The 27,859-nt window shown below is 37.0% G+C and overlaps 1 protein-coding gene across 1 annotated transcript in view; it reads left to right on the top strand.

Moving 5' to 3' along the window:
- LOC139149464 (interleukin-12 receptor subunit beta-2-like) overlaps positions 1-24,191 on the top strand; it is a 97,704-nt gene extending 73,513 nt beyond the window's left edge. The window contains exons 3-13 of the mRNA XM_070721240.1: positions 7,058-7,200; positions 14,564-14,821; positions 15,402-15,534; positions 16,132-16,316; positions 17,069-17,244; positions 17,862-18,012; positions 18,639-18,724; positions 21,277-21,400; positions 22,064-22,162; positions 23,211-23,468; positions 24,055-24,191. Of these exons, the coding sequence (XP_070577341.1) occupies positions 7,119-7,200; positions 14,564-14,821; positions 15,402-15,534; positions 16,132-16,316; positions 17,069-17,244; positions 17,862-18,012; positions 18,639-18,724; positions 21,277-21,400; positions 22,064-22,162; positions 23,211-23,468; positions 24,055-24,191 (1,689 nt within the window). The 5' untranslated portion in view covers positions 7,058-7,118. The remainder of the gene's footprint in view (positions 1-7,057; positions 7,201-14,563; positions 14,822-15,401; positions 15,535-16,131; positions 16,317-17,068; positions 17,245-17,861; positions 18,013-18,638; positions 18,725-21,276; positions 21,401-22,063; positions 22,163-23,210; positions 23,469-24,054) is intronic.
- Positions 24,192-27,859: the final 3,668 nt, after the last annotated feature.

Raw genomic sequence — 27,859 nt, 5'->3', positions numbered from 1 at the left:
TTGAGAGTATGTCCTTTGATGTGTGGAACCATGCACATGCTGCTGCAATCCCATCGACTGAAGTAGATTGAAGAGTTTGATAGTGTCCGGTGAAGTGATGTCGTCAAAGTGGAAGTTAAAATCGCCGGCGATAACAAGATGACCTGGTAAAGTTACGGCGCTTTCAAGAAGAGTTGAAAATTCGGAGATAAATTGATTTATAGTTGCGGTATTCTTCGATGACTTTGGTGGACGATAGATAGTAATAATGTTCAGGAGTTGACTGGATGAACGGAGAGTTGTGATTAATGATTCAAATGACTGGTATGCACAGGACTGCTTTTTCAACAACTTGAAGATTAGATCTTGTTACGACAGCTTTCCGTTTAGCCCTAGGTTGCTGGTTGAAGTTGTAACCGCTGATCGAAGAATGAAACTCCGCCAAGATTGGATCTCTATTGCATCTCTTTTGCATTTTAATTAGAAAGACCTGCGCCTACCAGATCATTCATTATATTGCTACCCCAGTACATATATATTAGATTGCATTCTGAGTCCTGCAAAATGACACTGTATTATTTTCTTCATAAGGATGCACATATATCAGGTCTGACAACAAAGTAATGATACATACATGATGAATGCCCTGTGTATGTAATATATCATATAACACTGGATATGCAGAGAGTTATTATTACTGATCATGTCCCGTACATCAATGCAAGTAGATCGTCGACTTCAAAGTGATCGCAGCCGCTCAGCAACTCTCAGCGTAATCAGACAATGATAAAGTTATTTGATGTTTTGTCCACATAAAAGGCCAGAAAAATTGATATGATGGCGACTGTCAACTTTCTTTCATTCATCAAAGTATAAAAAAGAAGATTGCAGTTCTGCTAGGGTATTAAGGAAACTCTAATTTTCTGGTTATCCGTGTGGTTATCAACTTCTTTATTTGAATGTCTTGTTTGTTTCCTCCTATAACGCTTGCATAGTTTGTTTTGGTGTTTTGTTACCGATTATAATTTGGATTATTTCCTTAATGTTATTTATAATGTACATCCACTTTGGTTACTTGAACGTGTTTTTCAAGAGATAACTAACTGTAAGACATTTTGGTTTAGCTGCTGCTTTTCAAGAGTTTTGGATTTTCATTACAACAAGCAGTTTTCGATTCAGCTGAAAAGACGTCGCCATGTTCAGTTTGTAAAAGAACATTTTCTTGGTAATCACAGTAATGTGTTTCTCCAGTACTAAGTTTTTCGTGTTTTGCCCTGATTTCTATTCTCAAATTCTAAAATATTTGGTTCCATAAGGGAAGTTTTAGCAAAAGTCTCTCAATTTTGAGGTCAATAATATGTTACCCCCCAAAGTATCATTCCGTAAGTTTTTAATGTCTAACATTAGTATATTCATATTTGATTTTTATTCGCGAATAGAATTCATTCGTCAGTAATGACGTTGTGTACTTATGCTATTTGTTGTGTTGGCAACCCGAATGCTGTGTATTACAATACACATTTACCTGTAAATGTAATTATCATAGAGAATAAGATCAATGAAAATATTATCAACAGTGACAGCTATTTTCCCTTTAAATACAGGAAATAATGTTGGCTGGTGTTAAGTCAATATTAATGATTCACTGTACTGGTAAAGGTTCATTGAACTTTATGTGTTCTAAGTACTGTGTATTACATAATTTATAGCCATGGCACATTTCTGGAGAATTGATACAGAAGGGTTCTGCAAGGCTAAAATTGGATAAAAATCTATGCCAAGAACATGTAATAATTGTGAGTAAACCTTACTTAAAAACAAAACTATATGTTGGTTTCCTTGGATTGTTGTGACGTCATCATAAACATCAGATGTACATGCATATATCTCATTGCAAAGAGTTGAAAAAATTGTCTCACTGATTATTAGTAGAACTTCTCTAGCTGTACATTACATTAGGAAGATGACTGTTTAATGGGCTTGACTGTGTGGTGCAACCAGCACTATGTGACTCACTGCGTCTATTTCCGATCATTGTTCTATTATAATTCTTTTTCCATGTCACTTCACTCTCAGTATCACATTCAGTAGGTGGTCCTGACGTGGACTCACACAGCCTTACAGTAATGATCCTCCAGTTGTAGTCTTTTAGTCCCCACGGACACCGTCCGGGGGACTTATAGGTTTTGTCATGTCCGTGCGTTAGCCCGTCCGTGCATTCGTCCGTCCGTCCGTGTGTCCGTGCGTCCGCCCGTTCACGCAGATATCTCAGAGATGCCTGGAGTGATTTCATTCAAACTTATTACTATGATTACTTTATACGTCATACATATGAACGTTGATTAGTTTTGTGATACGATCCAATATGGCCGCCATGCGGCCATTTTGTTACAATTTTTCATGTACAGAGCCATAACTCAGGCATGTCTCAACCGATTTTATTCAAAGTTGGTACAAGGACATTGACCTATGTCATGCATGTCCACATTGATTTGTTTTGCGATACAATTCAATATAACCGCCATGCGGCCATTTTGTTACGATTTTTATGTACGGAGCCATAACTCAGGCACATCTTAACCAATTTTATTGAAAGTTGGTACAAGGACATTGACCTATATCATACATATGCACGTCAATTTATTTCACAATCTGATGCAATATGGCTGCCTTGAGGCCATTTTTTATGATTTTTTCTTGTCCTGAGCCATAATTTGGATATGTATCAACTGATTTTTTTCAAAGTTGGTACAAGGACATTGACCTATTATGTCATAAATATGCATGTCTATTGAATTCACAGTCCAATGCAATATAATGCCTGCCTGGTGGCCATTTGTTATGATTTTTTCATGTACAGAGCTATAACTCAGACATATTTCCACCAGTATCATTTAAAGTTGGTAAAAGGACATTGACCTATATCATACATATGCACATCATTTGTTTAACGGCATGTAGCAGTATCATGTCAATTATTGAATTTTCGTAATTAGTCTGATATGTCAAGAAATACTGCATCAAATTTCATGAAACTTGGTACAGATGTTAAGCTCACATTGCTTTAACAGTGAAAAAGACATTTATCAGTGTCAAGTTAATTAATTTGTAATTGCATATGTAATGAACTTTCCTAATTAGAGTGATATATCCACATATACTGCGTTAAAATTGATAAAACATGGTACATATAGTGATCTCATAGTGTTGTAAATACAAATCAATGACACTTAGTGGTATCATGTATGAATTAATTGCTAGTTTGCATTTACATAATGATTTTTTTGTTTTTAGGGTGAATGTCCAGAAGTACTGCATCCAACTTTATGAAATATGGTACCAGTGATAATCTGTTAGTATTAGGATAGGATGCAAAAATGTTTGGCAGCATCCTGTCAATTAAGTACTAAGTGATTCATTTTAATGACCTTTTGTAATTAGTATGGCGGCTTACATTGGTCTTATGTTTTCACCACCATGGAACTCATTTTTGGCCATTAGGCCCCATCTGCATCGCAGTATTTTTAATCACAGACCCAATTAATGAAGATAACTGTTTCCTCTCAGAGGACTTGCAATTAAATTACAAGTGAGGATTGTGTCATTGTCAATGACTTGTTAAAAACAAGTTTCTTGGAGAAGTCACTGACTCATTTACTCACGTTGCTATGATGGCAAATTAAATTTCAATCAGACCTTGGAAACTTCCTTCAATGAAATGTATTGCTCTTGTTCCCTGTAAAAATGATGAACTTGCTAATTGCAATTTTATGTCATAACGTTATGAGTGTGTGATTATATTGTTCAATTTGATATAACATTACATAATTTGTTCATATTAATAGTTGAGACAATTTTAGTAACTGATTTTTTTCAGCTCGTGCTTTTTTTTTTCCTTTTCATAAAATGCAGTTTCTTGTTCGACTCACCACATCATGCTGAAATGCCTGTGTAGTTAAAATTAGTCCATTAACTTACTGTATGTGTAATATGTCAAATGTTACCATTGACTGTTGATTCTGTTGATTTTAATCTGGACTAGAATTCACTTGTCAAAGATAATGTAGGCTTATTCACAAAATACGGCCCTGTATGGACGAGGGATCAGTGAGTGACGTATTGGACGAGCCGAAGGCGAGTCCAATACGTCACTCACTGAGCCTGAGTCCATACAGGGCAGTGTTTTGTGTATAACCCTATTATTATACACCTCCCTCCATCAATCGTCCGTATAAACTAATTCTATGGTAAATTTTGAGGGATGTGGCACGCGCGATATGAGTGGAACGCGCGCGATCTACTGCTCCGTAGTACAAGTCCCTTGCGTTGGCACGAAGCCAATTAATTTTCAGTGCAGTACAAGCAAACTTCGCTGAATATTTTCAATTTAATTAGTTTTTTAAAATAAAAATCAATTGCATTTAGACTCAGTTTTGTGTTTAGCGTGTTTTAAACCTTATACTACGAATACATTTTGGTGGAAGTTGTTATTATGTCTATAACTCACCGTAAAATAGTTTGTTTACATCCGATAATCGCTAAGTCACAGGTCAAAAAGGCGCGTTGCGCGACTCCCGTATTCGACACTCTGCGCACTATACAAAATACGGAAAGTTATTGGACGGTCAAACTCCCATAGGTTACGGCAGTAGGTGTATAATAACATTGTTCATTGCGAAGAATTACATTTCCACTTAACATAAATTGCAGGGAGGAATATGAAAAGAGATCTACTCTGTAATTGGTTACAAAAAATAAAGGAATGTCATGAAGTAATGAATATTTTCCATTATGTATTAATGATAAATATAATACAGTGTTCTCCCCAGGATCAAGCAAAAGCGTAGCGGCTAATTTGCATAATCATTTGCATATCATTAATTTATATTTGCATATGGATATAAGCTTGCACATGCACCCATGCATTCATGTACACTCACAACAAAATGCAATGGTAACACACAAGTATGCAATTTGAACATCATGGAAACTCTTTATTACACTTAAATAAATCATCACAGTATAGTACAATTGCAATTAAAATAGAAGATTCAAACAGTAACAACAAGTTCAGATTGAAAGCAAGAAATGGTTCGTCTGATTGGAGTTTCATTAATACATATATTGCTAATAAAATTGTCAAAAATTGCCAACAAAGAGGAAAATTCATAAGTTTAAGCTTTACACAATTCAAATGTAATTGAGTTTTATATCATTTTTGAACGACAAACACCGCGAATAATGTTTCATCACGGGGATCAATTTCAACCAGCCGCCCCCTCCCCGCGTATATCACTGCCACTGAACATCGTCGTTCGATTCTTGATTTTAAAAATACCACCAAGATGATCACAAGACATGAACTAAGTACGACTAGAATCACTCAAAAATCAGGTGTAAAATCTTTCAGAGAACGTGTCAGAGTGGAACCACACGCGACGCCAGGATCAATGTCAACACGTAACACGTCGGCCAACATGGCCGCCGCCATATTGGAATTTATGCAATGTGAACTCTATCGCGATCGTGATCGTACTCGGACAAAAAAAGATCATCGTTGTAAAATCATAATCAACCTCACTAGTCAACTGCTTCTTTTGTTTCTTTTGCGGTCCATTTCGTTGATCACGCATGGGAATGTGATCAAAGGCCCCGCTGGTGCTACACCGCCTAACTCAGTGAATACTTGTCCTCGATGTATACCGACTAAAGGTCTTTGTTGGTCGTATAGTCGTTGTAGAATGAAAACTTGTGAACAACCCAGCCGATTCTTCTATTGTTTTAACGTTTCTCTCAACACTTACGGACAACTTATCGGACGCATACCGTACTTCACGACTTCCACTCTTTCACCAGGTTGAAAGTTGCAGTGAGCGCTTATGTGTAGACAATGCGTGCAACAGCTGGTAGCTACGCAGAGCGCTAATGTGTGAACTAAAGGAGGCGGGAATATTTTAAAGCGTAGCGGGGAGAATCAAAGCGTAGCGGGGAGATGCGAAAGCGTAGCGGGACCGCTACGCTAAAATGGCCTGGGGAGAACACTGATAATACATATAAATTATATATTTAATGATCCGACCCCTAATGGATGTGAAATTACAAAGGCAAATATGAAAGGCAATTTTTAATTCGGTAAGGTACATGTACTTATACATATTGCCTCCATTACGAAGAGGTTAATGCGGTAGTGTGGTACTATCTCCAATGCTAAGAGAAAATGACAGCATCAGGCGTAACTGATTTTGTAATGATACTTATGACAAATATTTTATCAAAGATTGTCGTCTCAAAGGGGAGCTGTAAGTTTTCAGGAATTCAGACTGACACACTGCTTTTCCAAGAAGGGTTTATCTGAAATTTTGAAAAATGTATTAATTAATTCCTGGAAAGAACATCTTTAGTCCAAAAAGTACTCTGTGTGTTTATATTTTCACTCTAAGTTGACATTGCTGAAGTTACTTTTATTTTTGACTTTTTTGTGTTCTGGTAAAGTACAGGGAATTTGTATTGTACCGACTTGACGTGGGCTGATCATAATAAATTCTGTACTGTTTCCAGTATTAAATCTATGGTATCATACGATGAAGAGACCTGAATGAATCAGTATATATCGCCTAAGACTTTAACTGATCTATCTCGAGGTGATGCAAATCACTGCTGTAGCATCAAAAGATTTCATATGACCTTGAAACACACTTCAAGCACAGCAAAGGAAATGATTCTTTTCTGTTGAATATGTGCAAATTTAATCGTATTGACTATCTTCTAATTTTCTGTTTTAAACAGTACTCTGTGTGTGCATATTTTCACTCTAAATTGACATTGCTGAAATTTCTTTTAATTTTGACTTTTTTGTGTTCTGGTAAAGTAAAGGTAATTTGTATTGTACCAACTTGACGTGTGGTTTATGGTTTGTTTTTCAACCTGTAAGAATTCTAATTACAGGCATTGATGCAAATTTCACTGAGTGATATACTCTATATATGGGCACATAATGGTAAATGATTCAAAGAATCTAGTGCTTGTCGAACTCACTCTCACTCTTTGCTATCTTTCCTTACACCCCTACACTCTGTAGACAACTTCTGGTAATTTGAGACCATACAGCATTTCAAGGATTATCCTGTACAATCACGGTCATGGCTATCTGTACTCTATCTACCAGCATACACGTATCCTTGATAATCCTTTATGCTATTGCATTAGCAGAGGCAAGCCTTGGTAAGTATGAACCAAATGTATCACAAAAGCAAGAAGTCGCACAGTAGTTTACCATTGGTACAATAATTAAGAATTGCACACTATACTTACTAGCACTTATGTTTACTCATAGTCAAATTGTAGTTGTGTATTTGTTGATGCTTCCAAAATAAAGCACTACCGGTATAGCACAAAGGGGTATGGGGAATTCATTAATCACTATTAAAGAAGCATTGAACAGTTAATCATGTATTTGCTCGGTATTTTGCAGGGTGGCCGAGTGTAAGCAAAATATTTTACTTTTGCTGGGCCGTTGTATTTGCATTTTACAAAGTGAACAGCTTCAAATTTTCTGATGACACCGTGTCAATTCATTGGCAGATACCAGTATATAACCACAGCGTGTTTATTATAGTTTGCATTATGGTCATTATTTTTTTTGCTTTTTCTGTTAACCATAATCATTATCGAATCTGTATAATAAACTTGCTTATATAAGGTATATAATTTAAAGATAGAATGGCTTAATGTGATTTCTTCATAAATGCCAGATATCACATTACAGTATTTTAGATTAAAATCTGCTTGAACAAAACTTGATCTTCTTCGGCGATAATGTGAATACATTGTTACGTGCAGAAAAAACGAACAAAAAGGTGAACTCAGCAGTTTCCGTATAAAACGAAATTTATTACGAAAAGAAAACTAATTGCTAAGTCAGGGATAGAATACAAACTGTAAAAGTGTACAGACTACTTATCTCAGCTGGAACGGCAAAGCTCCAGTCTCAGAGTTGTAACAGTCAGTCCGATGAATGAACAGTCCTTTGGCTTGCAGGCTTGAAGTTGCACAAAGTCCACAGTATAAATCCAGCATTGGCAGTGAAGGTCTTGAAAAGTCTTGAAAATTAATACTGCTGGAGTTTCCAAAGACTTGAAGTAACACGCAAGAGACACAATCCCAAAAGTCTGACTGCAAGCTGTGCACGTCCCTATTTATACCCATGTGCTTACATAAGGGCATATAAGAACAATCTAAAACGTTTATTGACATGCTAATTTCTGTTCTAAAATAATCTCTCTTGCACAACTCAGTAAATTTTCAGAACATTCCAAATATGTCTAATTGAATTCAAGGTTGTGAGGTCATTAAGGGCAGTGACCTTGAGAATGTTCTAGACTAATTGAACTCAGGTCATGATGAGTAGGGGGAGGGAATGACCTACATAACACACCCCCTGTTTATTCAAGAACTGTTTATTCAAAAAAAAGAAATTTTTCAAAGAAAATCTTTCTTTTACAAATGTAATATTAAAAGTGTGAACAACAATGAACTCTAAGTATGAGAGAGACAGTCTGCAATTAAATTGTCTCTGCCTTTGATATGTCTAATATCAAGATTAACCTCCTGTAACATTAACCTCCATTCTTAACAAGCTCTGATTTTTGCCTTTTTATTTTAATTTTAATTTAACAAGATGGTTGTGATAAATATAAACCACTATTGGCTGATTTGAAGAAGTAACATAAACGTCAAAATGCTGTAAAGCTAATATCAAAGATAGACACTCTTTTTCAATTGTAGAGTAGTTTTGTGGGATTTGTTAAATTTGCATAAAAAGTAGCAAACAGGATGATCTATCCCATGACTATCCTCTTGCAACAAAACAGCACCAGCAGCTGTATCACTAGCACCCACAGCTAATTTGAATGACATACTGAAATCTGGTGCAGACAAGACTGGAGCACTTTTAAGTATGGCTTTAAGTGTATCAAATGCCTGTTGGCATTGCTCGGACCAAACAAACTTTACTTTCTTTTTAAGTAAACTAGTCAAAGGCTCAGTAATTGTAGAGAAATTTAGACAGAATTTTCTGTAGTAACCAGCCACACTCTTGCAATTTGGTATGGGAAAATTTGAAATGGCACTGATTTTGGCATCAACAGGTTTTACCTCACCCTGTCCTACAGTATGTCCAAGGTAAGTCACCTTCGCCCAACCAAACTCAGATTTGGCAAGGTTTACAGTCAACATTGCTTTGCTCAGTCTCTCGAAGAACTTCCGCATGAGTTTGATGTGTTCCTCCCAGGTGTCACTATACAGGACAACGTCGTCGACGTAAGCTTCACATTCGTCTAACCCGGATATGACGTCGTTGATCATCCGTTGGAACGTTGCCGGAGAGTTCTTCATTCCAAATGGCATCACCTTTAACTGGAACAATCCGTCTGGTGTAACAAAGGCGGATATTTCATGAGCACGATCCGTCAGAGGGACTTGCCAAAATCCCTTCAGTAGGTCAAATTTTGTCACATACTTGGCTTTTCCCACTCGGTCGACGCAATCATCAATCGTCGGGATTGGGAAAGTGTCTGTCTTTGTTAAAGTGTTTACTTTTCTGTAGTCCGTGCAAATACGATACCATGACTTGATTTTGGCACAAGTATGCAGGCGAACTCCAGTTACTTTTACTGGGTTCAATAAAGTCATTGTCCAGCAGGTATTTGACTTCTTCCTGGAGATATTTCGCTTTCATTCGATTCAGTCTGTACTGATGTTGTTTTACAGGCCTACTGTCCCAAACATTAACGTCATGATAGATGACATTTGTCCTCATTGGAACATCTTGAAACAGGTGTTTATATTCGTGGAGAAGTACTTTCACCTGTTGTTGTTGTTGTTGTTCTGGCTGGAGGTCTGCCAACTTTGTAGACTCCAGATTCTCCAGGATTTCTGAGTTCTGATGCTTGACTGAGCCCAGTTTTGAATTTAGAGTATTTTCACTCAAGTCAGTTTCAGTATCACTATCTTCATAATTGCTAGAGCTGACTGCACTGACAGGCTGTGTTAGAGTAGAATAATCCCTATCCAAATATGGCTTAAGCATATTTATGTGACATAGCTGTTTTTGTTTTCGTCTGTCAGGTGTTTTTATGATGAAATTTAAATCGCTGAATTTCTTATCAATTAGATATGGCCCAACGTAATGAGCATAGAGTGGTTTGCCAGGAACCGGAAGTAAACAAGAACTTTTTGACCTTGTTCAAACTTCTGTTTTGAGGTGTTTTTATCATATTAGATTTTCATTGACTGCTGAGATGACTCAAGATTTTCTCTGGTTAATTCACATGTCTTAGAGAGTTTTGTACGAAAATCTGACACATATTGTAAAATATTCAGACAAACATCATCATCTGATAGGAATTTCTCTTTGAAGAGCTTAAGGTAGAACGCATATCGGGGACAGAAATTCAGGCCTTCAAATTTTATCAATTTTATTCTGACCTACCACTTGTGGGGGCTCATTTTGAAGCTCTCGGCAAAAGAAAAGTCTTTATGGTCTTAGCTTTTCGAAAATCGAAAATTTTATTTTTCCCCATAGAGTTAACACAGGGATGGCGGCCATTTTGGATGTCAAATATCGAGAAATCCCAAGTTATTTGTCTCTCTAGTACCAAAATTTGCACAGTGACCCTGATTTTTTATTCTTGCTTTGGTAAGAGAATGGTTGAAAGTCTCACTGAGGAAAGTTTGAGCAAAAGTTTAAGTCTTTCACTTTCGAGGTGCATATTACCTTATGTGGGCCACGGACTGTGTGTCCAAATACAAGCTCAAATGAACTAAAACCAAGAGACTCTTGGATTGACTCTCTAACAGCAAAGAGCAGAAAACGAATTCTTTCACTCCACTGCTTCTCTGTGTCAAAACAGTAGGTCTTAATCATGTTTTTCAAAGTTTGATGAAATCGCTCAAGAGCACCCTGACTTACTGAATGATAGGCGGGTGACCTATACTGTTTAATGCCCAGCTGATCCATTACTTGTTGAAAAAATTCCAGACATAAAATTGGAGCCTTGATCGGACTGGACACATTTAGGCAGGCCAAATAAAGTGAAAAATTTGACTAAGGCTATCACTATAGTCTTTGTATTTACATTTCTCAGTGGTATGGCTTCTGGGAACCGAGTTAGATGTACACATTATTGTCAACATGTACTCATTTCCTGATCTTGTCTTTGGTAGGGGCCCAACACAGTCTACAAGTATCCTACTAAACGGTTCTTGAAATGCAGGAATCGGCTGTAAAGGAGTCTTCGGAATGGTCTGATTTGGCTTTTCTACCATTTGACATGTATGACAAGTTTTACAGAAATTTCCTACATCCTGCCTGAGATTAGGCCAATAAAAGTGACTGAGAATGTTATGATAAGTTTTCCTGACACCTAAATGACCAGCCCAGGGCTTTTCATGGGCCAGCCGCAATATTTCAGCACGATAGGACTTTGGAACTACAATATGATGTTTTATAGGCCAATCTTCATCAACCAAGACATCTGGAGGTCTCCATTTACGCATGAGAATACCAGATTTTGCATAATAGTAAAGAGGGCTATCTGAAGTTTCAAATTCGTCAATAACTCTGTCAAACAAACACAAGATATCTTGGTCTTTGTGTCGCTCTGCAACGTGATTTGATCTAAAAAATGTCTGACCTTGGTCAGCAGACGTTTTACTGGAAGTTTCAAATCCACGAGGGATAACGGAATGATCCGTGTCAAACACCTGACTGAGAAAGGTGTAGTTTAAGTCAATGTCTGTGACGTCATTTTTGAGAATATTTTGATTCTCAGAAGTTTTCTTTGACATGGCTCGAGTAATAGCACATGAAGGAAATAAGCCTGGGATCTCTTGTTCAATTGGCTCTGGATCCTGATCTAAACTAGGATTATCAGTCACAAGTGGATTAGTAATGACCTTGTCCCCAGCAAGGTCGTTTCCAAGGAGAAGGTGAATCCATTCAAAAGGCCTAATACCTAAAGCCACAGGTCCAGAAATTCCAAACACAAATAGACATTATTGAGAGGAACAGGAATGAGTCATTACAATCTACCCCCTTAATAAGAACTTTAGAACCTGAAAATGACTTTTCAGAAAACGGCAGGGTATCTGCCAACAAAAGAGACTGGGAAGCCCCAGTATCTCTTAAAATTTTGACAGGGTAGCGAAAGAAAAATCACCAGAAAGTGATATAAAACCATCATGAATAAATGGTTCAAAAATACCCATAATGCTATCTTGAGAACAATTGACCTTGACCTCATTAATTGGGGATAAGAGGGGTTTAACCTCACAAAATATGTTACACACATTATTAGACTCTAATTGAGTTGATGAAGAAATAAAGCCGTTGGGCTTAGATCCACTTTGACCACTTTAACCTTCACGTTTTCTTTTTAATTTGAAACAATCTGACACTAAATGGCCATCTTTCTTACAATAATTACAAGAAAGTGTATCAAACTCTTTGCCAGAAGGAGATTGAGACTTGGATCTGATGGTATGGAGTGTTACTTGAACTTTGGGAACTTTTGTCATTTGATTTTCTACTCTCCTTTGAAAAATTCTTGGATGAAAAGGAAGAGTTAAATTTCCCTGCATTGTTACGATATGAAAAGGACTGGGACGGTTTGCTGAGAAATGAACACTTGTGGCCATGGGTCAATTAATAATCATCGGCCAAATGTACAGCAACCTCCAATGTATCGGCCTTTTGTTCATTGATAAATGTCTTGATGTCATTCCGAACACACCTTTTAAATTCCTCAATTAAAATAAGTTGACGTAATTTCTCGTGACTTTGACAGACCTTTTCAGAAGAACACCAACGATCAAACAGTTGTTCTTTTGTTCGAGCAAATTCAACATAAGTTTGATCCCTCGCCTTCTCACAATCCCTAAATTTTTGAAGGTAAGCTTCAGGCACCAGCTCATAGCCCTTGAGAATTAATTCCTTCACAGAATCATAATTTGAAGCCTGCTCTACTGACAACTGAATGTAAATTTTTCTGGCTTTACCCACCAAATCACTCTTCAAAAGTATAGACCAAAACTCCTTAGGCCAATTCAGATTCTGAGCAATTTTCTCAAAATGAAGGAAATATTTATCATCATCCTTTTCTTGGAAAGGAGAACTAGCCTGAAATGCTTAGTGATGTCAAAACCGTCTGAAGGGAAGAATTTATCTGACTGTCCAAGCTCTAAACATATCATTTCTACCTGTTGTCGGCGTTCTGCTAATTCGCTTTCCTTTTCTTTTCCTCTCTTTCTTTCTCTCGCTGTCTTTCTTCCATTTCTAACTGCATTTGTATTTTTTCTTTTTCTAATGCCTATCTCTCTTTTTCCATTTGTAATCTTTCTTTACTTTCCCTTTCTTTCATTTGGAATTCTTTTTCTTTCATTTGAATTCAAGTTTCTTAATCTCCAAATTTGCCTGCATTTCTAATTCGAATTTTCTTAGTTCAAAAGAAGACTTAGTCTCATAATCATGCAAGACGGATTCCTCAAAATGGCCAGAATTAACTAAATGTTTTGCAATCTTGAACTGTATTTCTCGCTTGCGCATAGATCTTTTGACATCTACTTTAAGGAAATTTGCCAGTGCTATCAGGTTGTCTTTTCTAAGGGAATCAAATGTGTCCTGATCAAGGTCATCCATAAATTCGTCTGGCTTGAATTCCAACATGATTGATTTTCGCTGAGTTCACAGCATAGAGTTGTTTTGAAAAGGCTGGCAAAATGTTGTAAAACGGCTCAAATATTCGTACCCCGGACAAGCCCCTGATTTTGTTTACGTGCAGAGAAAACGAACAAAAGGGTGAACTCAGCAGTTTCCGTATAAAACGAAATTTATTACGAAAAGAAAACTAATTGCTAAGTCAGGGATAGAATACAAACTGTAAAAGTGTACAGACTACTTATCTCAGCTGGGATGGCAAAGCTCCCGTCTCAGAATTGTAACAGTCAGTCCGATGAATAAACAGTCCTTTGGCTTGCAGGCTTGAAGTTGCACAAAGTCCACACTATAAATCCAGCGTTGGCAGTGAAGGTCTTGAAAAGTCTTGAAAATTAATACTGCTTGAGTTTCCAAAGACTTGAAGTAACACGCAAGAGACACAATCCCAAAAGTCTGACTGCAAGCTGTGCACGTCCCTATTTATACCCATGTGCTTACATAAGGGCATATAAGAACAATCTAGAACTTTTATTGACATGCTAATTACTGTTCTAAAATTATCTCTCTTGCACAACTCAGTAAATTTCCAGAACATTCCAAACATGACTAATTGAATTCAAGGTTGTGAGGTCATTAAGGGCAGTGACCTTGAGAATGTTCTAGACTAATGGAACTCAGGTCATGATGAGTGGGGGGGGGGGGAATGACCTACATAACAACATTTACAGTAAATAACTTATTTAAACAGCCTTAAACATGTTATTTTAAATGTGGAATTATTCACTACACCTGTTCTGCATCCAAAATATGGCAGACTTATGCCCACCTCTACAGCATTACTGATCTCTGTAAATTTTGTTCTGATTTCAGTTATTGTATCGGAAAAAACAACATTTGAAGTAGGAGACACCATTGTAATAAACTGTACCACTGTTTCTCACTCAGCGCAGTCAGTTCAGTGGTTTTTCAATTCCAATCCTATTCCTGAAAACCAATACACTGTAATCTCTGCAGAGTTGTCCCAGCTGGTCATTCCACAATCTAATTTTAGCAATGCTGGAAATTATTCATGTGCTTTACTGGAAGCGTTGCTTGAAAAGACTGCAACTGTTCAGATAGAGGTTGGAGGTAAGTGGTACCCTTCAGTACGGTGTATTATGGTAAGATATTGCTGAGGCCCAGTAGTGTTAGGCTAGTACTTTATAGGTATTGACACAAATACAGTTAACTCTTTGAGCATCGAAGTCATTTTTGTTGCATTTATAAAATGTACCCTAGTCAATTTTTTTTCAGATTTTTGCCAAAAGTTTGAAGAAAAACTGTATTCAATAAAATGTGATGTCTGTTTGGTCTAAAGGTATTGGAAAAATTACGGAAAGTGTTGCACTAAACTTTGGGGGCAAAATTTACACCACTCAAAGATTGAAAAGATGAAAACCTCCGAAATGTTTATGCAGACCAGACTGATAAGACACAGAGTTGTGGTATTATGTTGAAGATAAGAGTCTTGAAATAAATCAATGATTATAAATTTATACCTAGTAAATGTTACCAGTGAAGCCTTGACAAATACATGTGGGCCATAACTTTGTTCCAAAATGAAATAAAATAAAATGTCATTATAATACAAAATGTCATTGTTCTTTATTTTAGCCTCTTTATAGATATACCAGCTAGTACATGTCTATTTACTTTCTTCTTCCTACAGAAAAGCCACATCCTATAAGCAGTTTCAAGTGTTTCTCATTTTTTATAACGGAGTTACTGTGCACATGGGACGATGGTGGCCCAACTAATATTCCAACCACACGTACTTTGATGTACAAGGAACTTTATGCTCAGTAAGCTGCCAAATTGAAAATGGTGCATGATCTTTGGATTGTGTTTTTGTTTGTTCAGTGTATCTGTAGCTTTATGTGTGCACATTGTAATGAGAAGACACGTGCTATTTTCATTTTCCTTTGAGAAAACTGTGAGGAGATACATCTCATCAAAAATTCAGGACACAAAACCACCATGAACACTGTCAAAATCAAATTCAAAAAGACCCAAAATACCACACACTCAAGACATAGCAGTATGTGTAAACAGCTTTGTTGTATTTGTAGTAAGTGCCACTCTTGGCACAGAAAATTTTGCAAAATCGGTGCAAGCATACATGTCAATGCTTATAAATTGAAAAGGACTGTCTATCGATTGAAAAAAGTAATCACGTAATTTAAGTCAAAGGCATAATTACCTGAGTAGAGAAAACAACACAAGAAGAGTTGTATTATATTTTTATGTAACTTGCATAATAAAGTGGTTTCCAGAAGTCCCATGATGGTTATGAATGTAGATTATAAATAGTTCTTTCTGAACTGCTGACCACTGTAAGAAAAGAGTAACTGGTATATTCAAAGTATCTTCACTAAAGCATTATTATCATGTCTTTTCAGTTCAAAGTGGACGGCCTGTGAAGACACCGGCACCTCTGGGTATTGCCCTGATCTCCATAGTTACAACCGTTCCTGCTCTATGGGTAATTATGCCCACCTCCTTGGTCCCTGGCTCAACTTCACAGTTATTACAGAAAATGCACTGGGCACTGCTGCAACCTGGCTCTACTTCAACTTCGATACAGGTACAGTGGCAGAACTTAATTAGAACTCTTCTGTCATGAAACTGACTAGTTTGGGATTTTTAGCAGTTTTTCCATGAAACTAGCGATTGTAAATTCCCTTCTAATTTCTAAATTAGCAGTTGCTAGCTCAATATTCAAGTTTGTAATGCATAAGGCCTATTCACTGAAAATCAGACACACGTGACTGTTCATGATGTGGCAACTCACAAAAACACGGTAAATGTATGAATTAACAATGCAGTCAGTAATATGCTATGGGTTATTTTGCTGTCTCCAATGTTAAGGGCTGTAAACCGTTGTGGATTTTTATGCCATTTTATGTTTTCAATGTCAACTACAGTTTCTTGTTCTACTTCCCTTAGCATGTAGATTGCATGTACACAGTGTTCAGCTTTTCAACTCAGCCTGTCTATTTGTAGTCAGAATTTGTTATTGTTAGGATTTTTTTGAAATAGCTCCGTGGCAGCCCTACCTACATACGGGAATGAACCTCTTTGGAGCATAAGAGGAACACTCCTTAGTCAGTGGCATGTGTCATTTTGCATACTTTGCACACCAATGGCAGTATATAAGTAACATCTCAGGTATAATGTAGCATATGGCTAAATACAAATATGTACATCATACAAATGTATCTGTCTGCCCCGATGTCCATTCATTTGATACGTTAGCTGGAAATTCATCATTTGCGTGTGTGAATTTCTTTATCTGCCCTTGAATTGAGGAAATAATATGGATAACTCTATCTACAGCTGTACCATTTGCTCCAAGTAACACCAAAGCTATTGCTAAGAGTGGAGAATGTGTTGCTGTTAGCTGGGACTATCCCTGTGAAGGGGAGCATATTATGTCAGTAGTTTTGACCAGTTCTCGTTTGCAGTATAGACTGCGATATAAGTCAGAGTGGGACGCAGATGAATGGGACAATGTAAGTATGTAAACCTGGTAAACTTGTATACCCTCTAATAGTAATAATTGCATTGGTTTAACTCAACGAGAGGATTCGGTTCACTATGAACTGTGTAGCGCCGCGATAGCATGATTTTTGTGTTTGACAATAGGTATTAAAGTAGTATGTGATTTGAAAGTGAGGACTTAAAACTTTTGCTCAAACTTTCCTTGAGGAATCTTTTAACCATTAAAATTCAAGAATAGAAATCTGGGGTCAGCTTGAAAATTTTGGTACAAGTGAAACAAATAACCCAAACCTCACCGATAAAATTCAAAATAGCCGCCATCCTTGTGTTAAATCCAGAGAGTAAAATAGAAAGTTTAAATTTCAAAAAAAAAACTAAGACAGTAAATTTTTTTCTTACACCAAGAGCTCTAAAATTAATCCCCACAAGCGGTATATCACAACAGAATGAAAAAGTTTGAGAGTCCAAATATCTGTCCTCGAGGCGCATTCTACAATCCATAGGAGTGCAATTCAGATATGTTAATTGTAGTGCAAATTGATACATAAGTAGAGGTTCTAGTTATACTGACGTTGACATTGTATGATTGGTCATTCAGTAGACATTTCCTCTTCTTTCCCAACAATAGTCTACATATCAAGAAGATGTCAAAACAAAAAGGGTGTGCAAACTTGAAGGGTATACCCATTACAGCATTCAGGTGTCTGCTCGTCTCTTTTATAGACACAACTACTGGAGTGATTGGTCAGATATTGTTGTCGTGAGGACTCTTGAACAAGGTGAGCAATGATATCTTTACCATACATGAAGGAAAGCATTTTTAAAATCCTTTGGTAGTTTCTAGAGTAAAAAAGAACTCAATAGATAACAGTATTGATTAGTCTCCACACAGAAATTGCAGCATGGCATGGATAATTATAAGCTACAAGTGTAGCTAGGGAGTCTTACCAATAGCCACACTTTGCACGCAGTCAACAAATCAGAGACTCTCTGCCTAGGTTAGAATCATATACGCTGTGCTACAATGTCTGTAATGAGAATGACTATTGATGTGTTTCAGGTAATTATCCATGTACGCATATCAGTACCAATCGTATCCTTGCTTTACAAGTGGTGAATGTTTTCTATACACAGTGTCACAAGCAGTGATAAACCCCTGTCACCCACCATCACCTATCACAATATTTCATGCCAGATCTGTATCACAAAATGTGTATACAGTGTGACAGACATTTGCAGCAGCTTTTCCATATATAGAAGCATCGTATTATGTGGTCTTGTCACAGTGTGCACAATTATAGAGGTAGCATCTACTCTGCGTATTACTGTAAAAAGTACCTTAATATGACATTGATAACCAATTAGTACGTCACTCTGTATACCTGTTTCTTCTTTCCTTTATCAGCACCCATATCTCCCTTGGAAATCAGCTATGAAAATATGGACAGTCAAGATGAATCTAGCAAGAGAGACGTTACAGTATATTGGAAGGTAATTATTACTTTAGATAATGGGCATGTGGCTGTTTCCTATGCCCTGTTTAAAACTTTTGCATATCCAAAATGGACCGGGGTCCGGATTAATGCCAAGTTTGGGTGGGCGTCTGGAGGCATGACTCTGCATAATGAGTCTGTTGGTAACGGTTGCTATCGTTTGCATTTTCTACGTAATCTGTTTGCTCTCAAATCACGCTTTTACTATAGGTACAGCCTTCGCAATACTCGAAAGAAAAAAGAAATAAGGAAAAAATGTCAATTTCATCAAACAGGAACTTCCCGATTTGATCTACTGAAGTTTTTGCTGCATTGATTTACTGAAGTTTCGGGGTCATGTAATCGTTCGAGAATGATTTAGCTATCTTAATACGGAATTGGCGCCGTACGTAATTGAAATAATCATCAAGAAAGTAATAAACATAAACATTAAAATAATCCGAAGCTGGCAATATCGTTTGTTGAAATCACGAATTACCGATCTGAACATTGAGTGAGAAACACGGTTAGGAAAATGGAAGGAAACCGGTGAACGTCGCGACGTCATGACCGATCGCTAAAAAACAGTAAATTCACTACATCACGGAAGGATCGACATTTCCATGAATCTCGCATACCACGATATCTGTAAGCGATCAAAGTCGGCTGCTCATTTGCTATAAAGTGACCCCGGACAGCTCATCACGAGCTATGTTTATTTTCGGAGCAATGGGATGAACCACGGACTGGGTTCATAGATATCTTCGTTATTGAAGAAATTAAAGACCAACCTTTGTCGAAATCTTACGATGTATTGCCAACTCAATGAGTCGATCTTGGACACACGTATCCTCTTAGGCCTAAGCCTTTCAAAGAAGATCTGGTGATGACGCTCACTTGCTCACCTTGAACTGACAAGTACAATGTTTTGATGTCTTACAAGCTTTGTTTAATTCTCATAACAGAAGTCCAAACGTTACTTGGGCAACCGATATGTCAGAACCTTACCAACCCTCCGAACACGACCTGTCATTGCCATGTGTGAGAACACGTGTACATACAAACCATACGGCCGTTTTCAGGGCCAGCATTTACATTTCTATCAAAAGCGACTGTAGCGTACCGGTACTTTCGACCGTAGATTCGGGGGACTGTTTAAAAAAAAGTGGCTCTCTTTGACTGACTGTAATTAAATTGATCATGGAGGCTACCGCCATGCTTTGATGTTTAGTTGTTTCCCATGTCATTGTCAATGCGAACTATGGACTCTGCCTACAGTTTTGTAAAATACAGTGTACGCACTTTTCGCAAGAATACATCGTACCAGTAGTGACTCATCTCTTGCTAAGTCACACTTCTTTCGCGATGTTATTGCATCATAAATGCTTGTTAGTAACATAGTTTATGACAACCACGAAGTTTTCATCCTGTGTGCATGCCATACACATGTAACTATAAGCGTACACATGGTTTGTTTACATCGTAATTGTTCTCGTTTGCACAGCAAATGTTTGACCAGTTTACACCTCTGCGCGTCACGGAATGATTGACAATTGTTTGAATCACAGAACGACTGTTCCCTAGGGGCCATTTACTTTGTTACGAAAGCGACTTTTATCCTAATCGTAATTTTAAAATGCTTTGTGGAACTTTGCGGATACCTGTATGGCCTACGTGTTTATGAAACAGTCTATGTTTATGGTACGCCAATAATGTTTGTTTGAGAGTCGCTTCTGCTGATTTGCACGGAGCGGTCTACCTTGCTGTTGCCAGTTGTCACTCAAGCGCCATTATGAATTTTCGATGAGTAAGGGGCCTTTTATACCCCGCACCGGGGTTTAAATGTTAAAGGTATACATTTACCTGTAATCTAAATATGGCCATATATGGTCAAAGGGGTGTTCCTTTGTATTCAAAATGCTACGATGAGGGAGCTTTTTTTAAAAAGCAGCCGCCCACTTAAAATCTGTGATTGGTTAGATTTTCTCTTTCCATGGTAACTGTGGCAAAATTGGAACAGGTGACAGTACCGGTATACCTTTAAGTTTTTGAAAATGAAAAAAATTATTTTTCATCATAGAAATAACACAGGGATAGTGGCCATTTTGAATTTCAAATATCTACAGACAAATGTCAGCTCATTTGTTTCTCTGGCAGCAAAATTTGCACAGTAACCGGATTTTATGCTTGATTTCAAAAAGGAATGTTTCTATACAAATAGTTTGAACAAATGTTTAAGACTTTAAATTTTGAGCCACAAACTAACCCGAATACATGCTTATCTTCACTGATGAGATTTCTAAAATCACCAAATATTTTACGCCAGGTTGCCTGTTTTTTTTCTATAAGAAGCTGGTGTAACACCTGATTACTCATGTTTAAAAGCAAAAAAGTGAGTTTGCACGGTTGCAAACTGTACAAGTACAGGAACACGACATGCTATTCCATATGAACTCTAAATGGTCCACAATGAAGATCGCCAATACTTTCCATACAGCCTTGTGTCAACATATTGCTCCTTGAAGCCAGCCATCATTGACATTTTTAGAATATATGTTCACTTTATCATAGCCACTTGGCCTCAGAAAAATGAAGGGTGAAGTGCTAGGATACACCATTGCAATAAATAAAGAAGGTGAAAATATCACGATATCGGTGAATGCATCAGCAAATGCCACATCTCAGGTATTAAAAGGTAAAGCTGCTTGTTCCATTCTTCATCAAAATGCTATATAAAGAATGCTTATACCTGATCTAGTCTACCGAGTATGTTTATGAGAATGCTGTCAGATTTAGGGTATTGTATAATTATTTTATTTCTCCCCAATTCTGAAACTGATGCACAAAACACTAGAGGGCGCACTCTAAATCACAGTGCATAACTGTGTGTGTTGACAAGCAAGATACAGGGTTTAGTATAATGTTGGGGAAATACTCCACAAACTGTTGTCAATAAAAAGAACAAAAGCACTGACAAATTTATTTACATTTAAGGGAAATTCAATATTGTGAGCTGCATGTATGTTGTAACTTTACATTAAACCGTATTTATGGCATGCTGTGCGTAATACACAAAGATTCTGATTGTATAAAATGTACCCTTACTATGCCATCTTTCCACAGATTCTCTGTGACATTTCTGTATCCCTTATTTTGTAATCACAATAAGAAAACATCAAAGTCTGAATTCGTACCAACTTACAGGTTCCATTTTAAAATTTTTAGCCAAGGGTTTGATTATTAATCCAGATAAGCCACAACTATAATCAGGAAGAAATTTATCAATGTTTGGATGGGATAACATTTTCAAAATACATGTACAAGAGGCCTGTATTTGTCTTTTTTTTCTTGCATGTAGGTTTGGAGAAGTATGCATCGTACAATATTCATGTCATAACATTCAACAGTGCAGGCTCATCACCACCAAGTTCACTGACTATTTTAGATCTTGCACTAGGTGAGACTTTGTGTTGCCTGCCAACATTTGCAATGGCTGGGCCTCACTATAAAGAAGATATGGTAGATGCCAATCAGATTGAGAACATCTACGTGTACTATTGCCATTAGTATAGAAGTTTGTGATAAAATTGCAAGAAATGGAGAGTTTTTCGGTTTTTTGGGGAGAATATATTTCTTCTCACACGAACCAAGTGAGAATATTGTACCAGTATTCTTGCAGTCAATTGGCGGGAAATCGGTTTTTCACGTATCCTTGATAATCCTTTATGCCATTGTAATTAAAAAGGCAAGCCTTGGTATGTATGAACCTAATGTATCATAAAAGCAAGTAGTCGCACAGTAGTTTACCATTGGTACAATAATTAAGAATTGCACGCTATACTTACTAGCACTTATGTTTACTCGTAGTCAAATTGTAGTCGTGTATTTGTTGATGCTTCCAGTATAAAGCACTGCCGGTATAGGACAAAAGGGCATGGGGAATTCATTAATCACTATAAAAGAAGCATTGAACAGTTTATCATGTATTTGCTCGGTATTTTGCAGGGTGGCCGAGTGTAAGCAAAATATTTTTGCTGGGCCGTTGTATTTTCATTTTACAAAGTGAACAGCTTCAAATTTTCTGATGACACCGTCTCAATTCATTTGCAGATACCAGTATATAACCACAGCGTGTTTATTATAGTTTGCATTATGGTCATTATTTTTTTTTGCTTTTTCTGTTAATCATAATCATTATCGAATCTGTATAATAAACTTGCTTATATAAGGTATATAATTTTATGATAGAATGGCTTAATGTGATTTCCTCATAAATGCCAGATATCACATTACAGTATTTTAGATTAAAATCTGCTTGAACAAAACGTGATCTTCTTCGGCGATAATGTGAATACATTTACAGTAAATAACTTATTTAAACAGCCTTAAACATGTTATTTTAAATGTGGAATTATTCACTACACCTGTTCTGCATCCAAAATATGGCAGACTTATGCCCACCTCTACAGCATTACTGATCTCTGTAAATTTTGTTCTGATTTCAGTTATTGTATCGGAAAAAACAACATTTGAAGTAGGAGACACCATTGTAATAAACTGTACCACTGTTTCTCACTCAGCGCAGTCAGTTCAGTGGTTTTTCAATTCCCATCCTATTCCTGAAAACCAATACACTGTAATCTCTGCAGAGTTGTCCCAGCTGGTCATTCCACAATCTAATTTTAGCAATGCTGGAAATTATTCATGTGCTTTACTGGAAGCGTTGCTTGAAAAGACTGCAACTGTTCAGATAGAGGTTGGAGGTAAGTGGTACCCTTCAGTACGGTGTATTATGGTAAGATATGCTGAGGCCCAGTAGTGTTAGGCTAGTACTTTATAGGTATTGACACAAATACAGTTAACTCTTTGAGCATCGAAGTCATTTTTGTTGCATTTATAAAATGTACCCTAGTCAATTTTTTTCAGATTTTTGCCAAAATTTTGATGAAAAACTGTATTCAATGAAATGTGATGTCTGTTTGATCTAAAATTATTTGAAAAATTACGGAAAAATGTTGCATTAAAATTTTGGAGGTAAAATTTTCACCACTCAAAGGATGTAAAGATGAAACCTTCCCATGCAGACACAGACTGATAAGACACGAGTTTTGGTACTTGTAATTTTAATTCAGGATAAGAGTCTTGAAATAAATCAAGGCTTTTAAAGTTATATGTAGTAATTTTTACCAGTGAAGCCTCGACAAATACATGTGGGTCATAACTTGGTTCCAAAATGAAATAAAATAAACATCACATCACATCACAATGCAAAATGTCATTGTTCTTTATTTCAACCTCTATATAGATATACCAGCTAGTACATGTCTATTTACTTTCTTCTGCCTACAGAAAAGCCACATCCTATAAGCAGTTTCAAGTGTTTCTCATTTTATGTAACGGAGTTACTGTGCACATGGGACGATGGTGGCCCAACTAATATTCCAACCACACATACTTTGATGTACAAGGAACCTAATACTCAGTAAGCTGCCAAATTGAAAATGGCGCATGATCTTTGGATATGTTTTTTATTTGTTCAAAGTGTATCTGTAGCTTTATGTGTGCACATTGTAATCAGAAGACACGTCACTGCTCCTATTTTCATTTTCCTTTGAGAAAACTGTGAGGAGCTACATCTTATTAAAAATTCGGGACGCAAAACCACCATGAACACTGTCAAAATCAAATTGAAAAAGTCTAAATATACTACACACTGAAGACATAGCAGTATGTGTAAACAGCTTTGTTGTATTTGTCGTAAGTGCCACTCTTGGCACAGAAGTTTGCAAAATTGGTGCAAACATACATGTACATGCCAATGCTTATAAATTGAAAAGGACTGACTGTCGATTGAAAAAAGAAATCACGTAATTTAAGTCAAAGGCATAATTACCTGAGTAGAGAAAACCACACAAGAAGAGTTGTATTATATTTTTATGTAACTTGCATAATAAAGTGGTTTCCAGAAGTCCCATGATGGTTATGAATGTAGATTATAAATAGTTCTTTCTTAACTGCTGACCACTGTAAGAAAAGAGTAACCGGTATATTCAAAGTATCTTCACTAAAGCATTATTATCATGTCTTTTAAGTTCAAAGTGGACGGCCTGTGAAGACACCGGCACCTCTGTGAATTGCCCTGATCTCCATAGTTACATCCGTTCCTGCTTTATGGGTTATTCTGTCTACGACACTTATGGCAGGCTCAACTTCACAGTTATTACAGAAAATGCACTGGGCACTGCTGCAACTAGGATCCAATTCAGTCCCTTCGAAGGTACAGTGGCAAAACTTAATTAGAAATTTTCTGTCATGAAACTGACTAGTTTTGGATTTTTAGCAGTTTTTCCATGAAACTAGTGATTGTGAATTCCCTTCTAATTTCTAAATTAGCAGTTGCTAGCTCAATTTTCACGTTTGTAATGCATAAGGCCTATTCACTGAAAATCAGACACACGTGACTGTTCATGATGTGGCAACTCACAAAAACATGGTAAATGTATGAATTAACAATGCAGTCAGTAATATGCTATGGGTTATTTTGCTATCTCCAATGTTAAGGGCTGTAACCGTTGTGGATTTTTATGCCATTTTATGTTTTCAATAACAACTACAATTTCTTTGTTCTACTTCCCTTAGCATGTAGATTGCATGTACACAGTGTTCAGCTTTTCAACTCAGCCTGTCTATTTGTAGTCGGTATTTGTTATTGTTAGGATTTTTTTGAAATAGCTCCGTGGCAGCCCTACCTACATACGAGAGTGAACTTTTCTGGAGCATAAGAGGAACACTCCTTAGACAGTGGCATGTGTCATTTTGCATACTTTGCACACCAATGGCAGTATATAGTAACATCTCAGGTATACTGTAGCATATGGTTACATACATACAAATGTATCTATCTATCTGTACATCATACAAATGTATCTATCTGCCGCAATGTCCATTCATTTGGTACGTTCGCTGGAAATTCATCATTTGCGTCTGTGAATTTCTTTATCTGCCCATGAATTGAGTAAATAATATGGATAACTCTATCTACAGCTGTACCATTTGCTCCAAGTAACATCAAGGCTGTCGCTATGAGTGGAGAATGTGTTGCTGTTAGCTGGGACTATCCCTGTGAAGGGGAGCATATTATGTCAGTAGTTTTGACCAGTTCTCGTTTGCAGTATAGACTGCGATATATGTCAGTGTGGGGTTTATATGATGAGTACAATGTAAGTATGTAAACCTGGTAAACTTGTATACCCTCTAATAGTAATAATTGCATTAGTTTAACTCAACAAGAGGATTCAGATCAGTTCAATATGAACTGTGTAGCGCCGCAATAGCATGATTGTTTGTTTTTGACAATAGGAATTAAAGTAGTATGCCCCTTGAAAGTGAAAGACATAAATTTGAGCTCAAACATTCCTTGAGGAATCTTTTACCCTTCAACTTCAAGAATAACAAATCTGGGGTCAGCGTGCAAATTTTGGTACAAGTGAAACAAATAACCCAAACCTTACCGATAAAATTCCAAATAGCCGCCATCCTTGTGTTACCTCCGTGGAGAAAAATAGAAAATTTAAAGTTCAAAAAACTAAGACAGTAAAAGTTTTCTTACACCAAGCGCTCTAAAATTAATCCCTGCAAGAGGTATATCTCAACAAAAGTGAAAAAGTTTGAGAGTCCAAATATCTGTCGCCGAGGCGCATTCTACAGTCCATAGGAGTGCAATTCAGATATGTTAATTGTAGTGTAAATTGATACTTAAGCAGAAGTTCTAGTTATACTGACGTTGACATTGTATGATTGGTCATCAGTAAACATTTCCTCTTCTTTCTCAACAATAGATTATATATCAAAAAGGTTTCAAAACAATGAGGGTGTGCAAACTTGAAGCGTATACCTATTACCACATCCAGGTGTCTGCTCGTCTCTTCTATAAAAACGACTGGAGTCATTGGTCAGGTATTGTCGTGAGGACTCTTGAACAAGGTGAGCAATGATATCTTTATCATACATGAAGGAAAGCATTTTTAAAATCCTTTGGTAGTTTCTAGAGTAACAAAGAACTCAATAGATAACAGTATTGATTAGTCTCCACACAGAAATTGCAGCATGGCATGGATAATTATAAGCTACAAGTGTAGCTAGGGAGTCTTACCAATAGACACACTTGCACGCATTCAACAAATCAGAGACTCTCTCCCTAGTTTAGAATCATCTACTCTATGCTACAATGTCTGTAATGAGAATGACTATTGATGTGTTTCAGGTAATTATCCATGTACGCATATCAGTAGCCAATCATATCCTTGCTTTACAAGTGGTGAATGTTTTCTACACACAGTGTCACAAGCAGTGATAAACCCTTGTCACCCACCATCACCTATCACAATATTTCATGCCAGATCTGTATCACAAAATGTGTATACAGTGTGACAGACATTTGCAGCAGCTTTTCCATTTATTGAAGCATCGTAACATGTGGGCTTGTCAGAGTGTGCACATTATACAGGTAGCATCTACTCTGCGTATTACTGTAAAAAGTATCTTAATATGACATTGATAACTAATAAGTACGTCACTCTTTATACCAGTTTTTTCTTTCCTTTATCAGCACCCATATCTCCCTTGGAAATCAGCTATGAAAATATGGACAGTCAAGATGAATCTAGCAAGAGAGACGTTACAGTATATTGGAAGGTAATAATTACTTGAGATAAAGGACATGTGGCTGTTCCTATGCCCTGCTTTGCAACTTTTGCATATCCGAAATGGACTGGGGTCCGGATTAATGCCAAGTTTGGGTGGGCGTTTGGGGACATGACTCTTGCATAATGAGTCTGTTGGTAACGATTGCTATCGTTTGCATTATCTACGTAATCTATTTGCTTTAAAATCACGCTTGTACTATAGGTACATCCTTCGCAATACTCGATAAAAAAGATATCAATTTCATCAAACAGGAACTTCCCGATTTGATCTACTGAAGTTTTTGCTGCATTGATTTACTGAAGTTTCGGGGTCATGTAATCGTTCGAGAATGATTTGGCTCCTGACCGCCATATCTTTATAGGGAATTGGCGCCGTACGTAGGGGAAATAATGAACAAGAAAGTAATAAACATAAACATTAAAATAATCCGAAGCTGGCAATATCGTTT

This window comes from Ptychodera flava, chromosome 2, assembly GCF_041260155.1.
Source record: "Ptychodera flava strain L36383 chromosome 2, AS_Pfla_20210202, whole genome shotgun sequence".
NCBI classification, from domain to species: domain Eukaryota; kingdom Metazoa; phylum Hemichordata; class Enteropneusta; family Ptychoderidae; genus Ptychodera; species Ptychodera flava.
The sequence above is the reverse complement of the archived record's forward strand: the minus strand, read 5'-3'. Positions and strand labels throughout refer to the sequence as shown.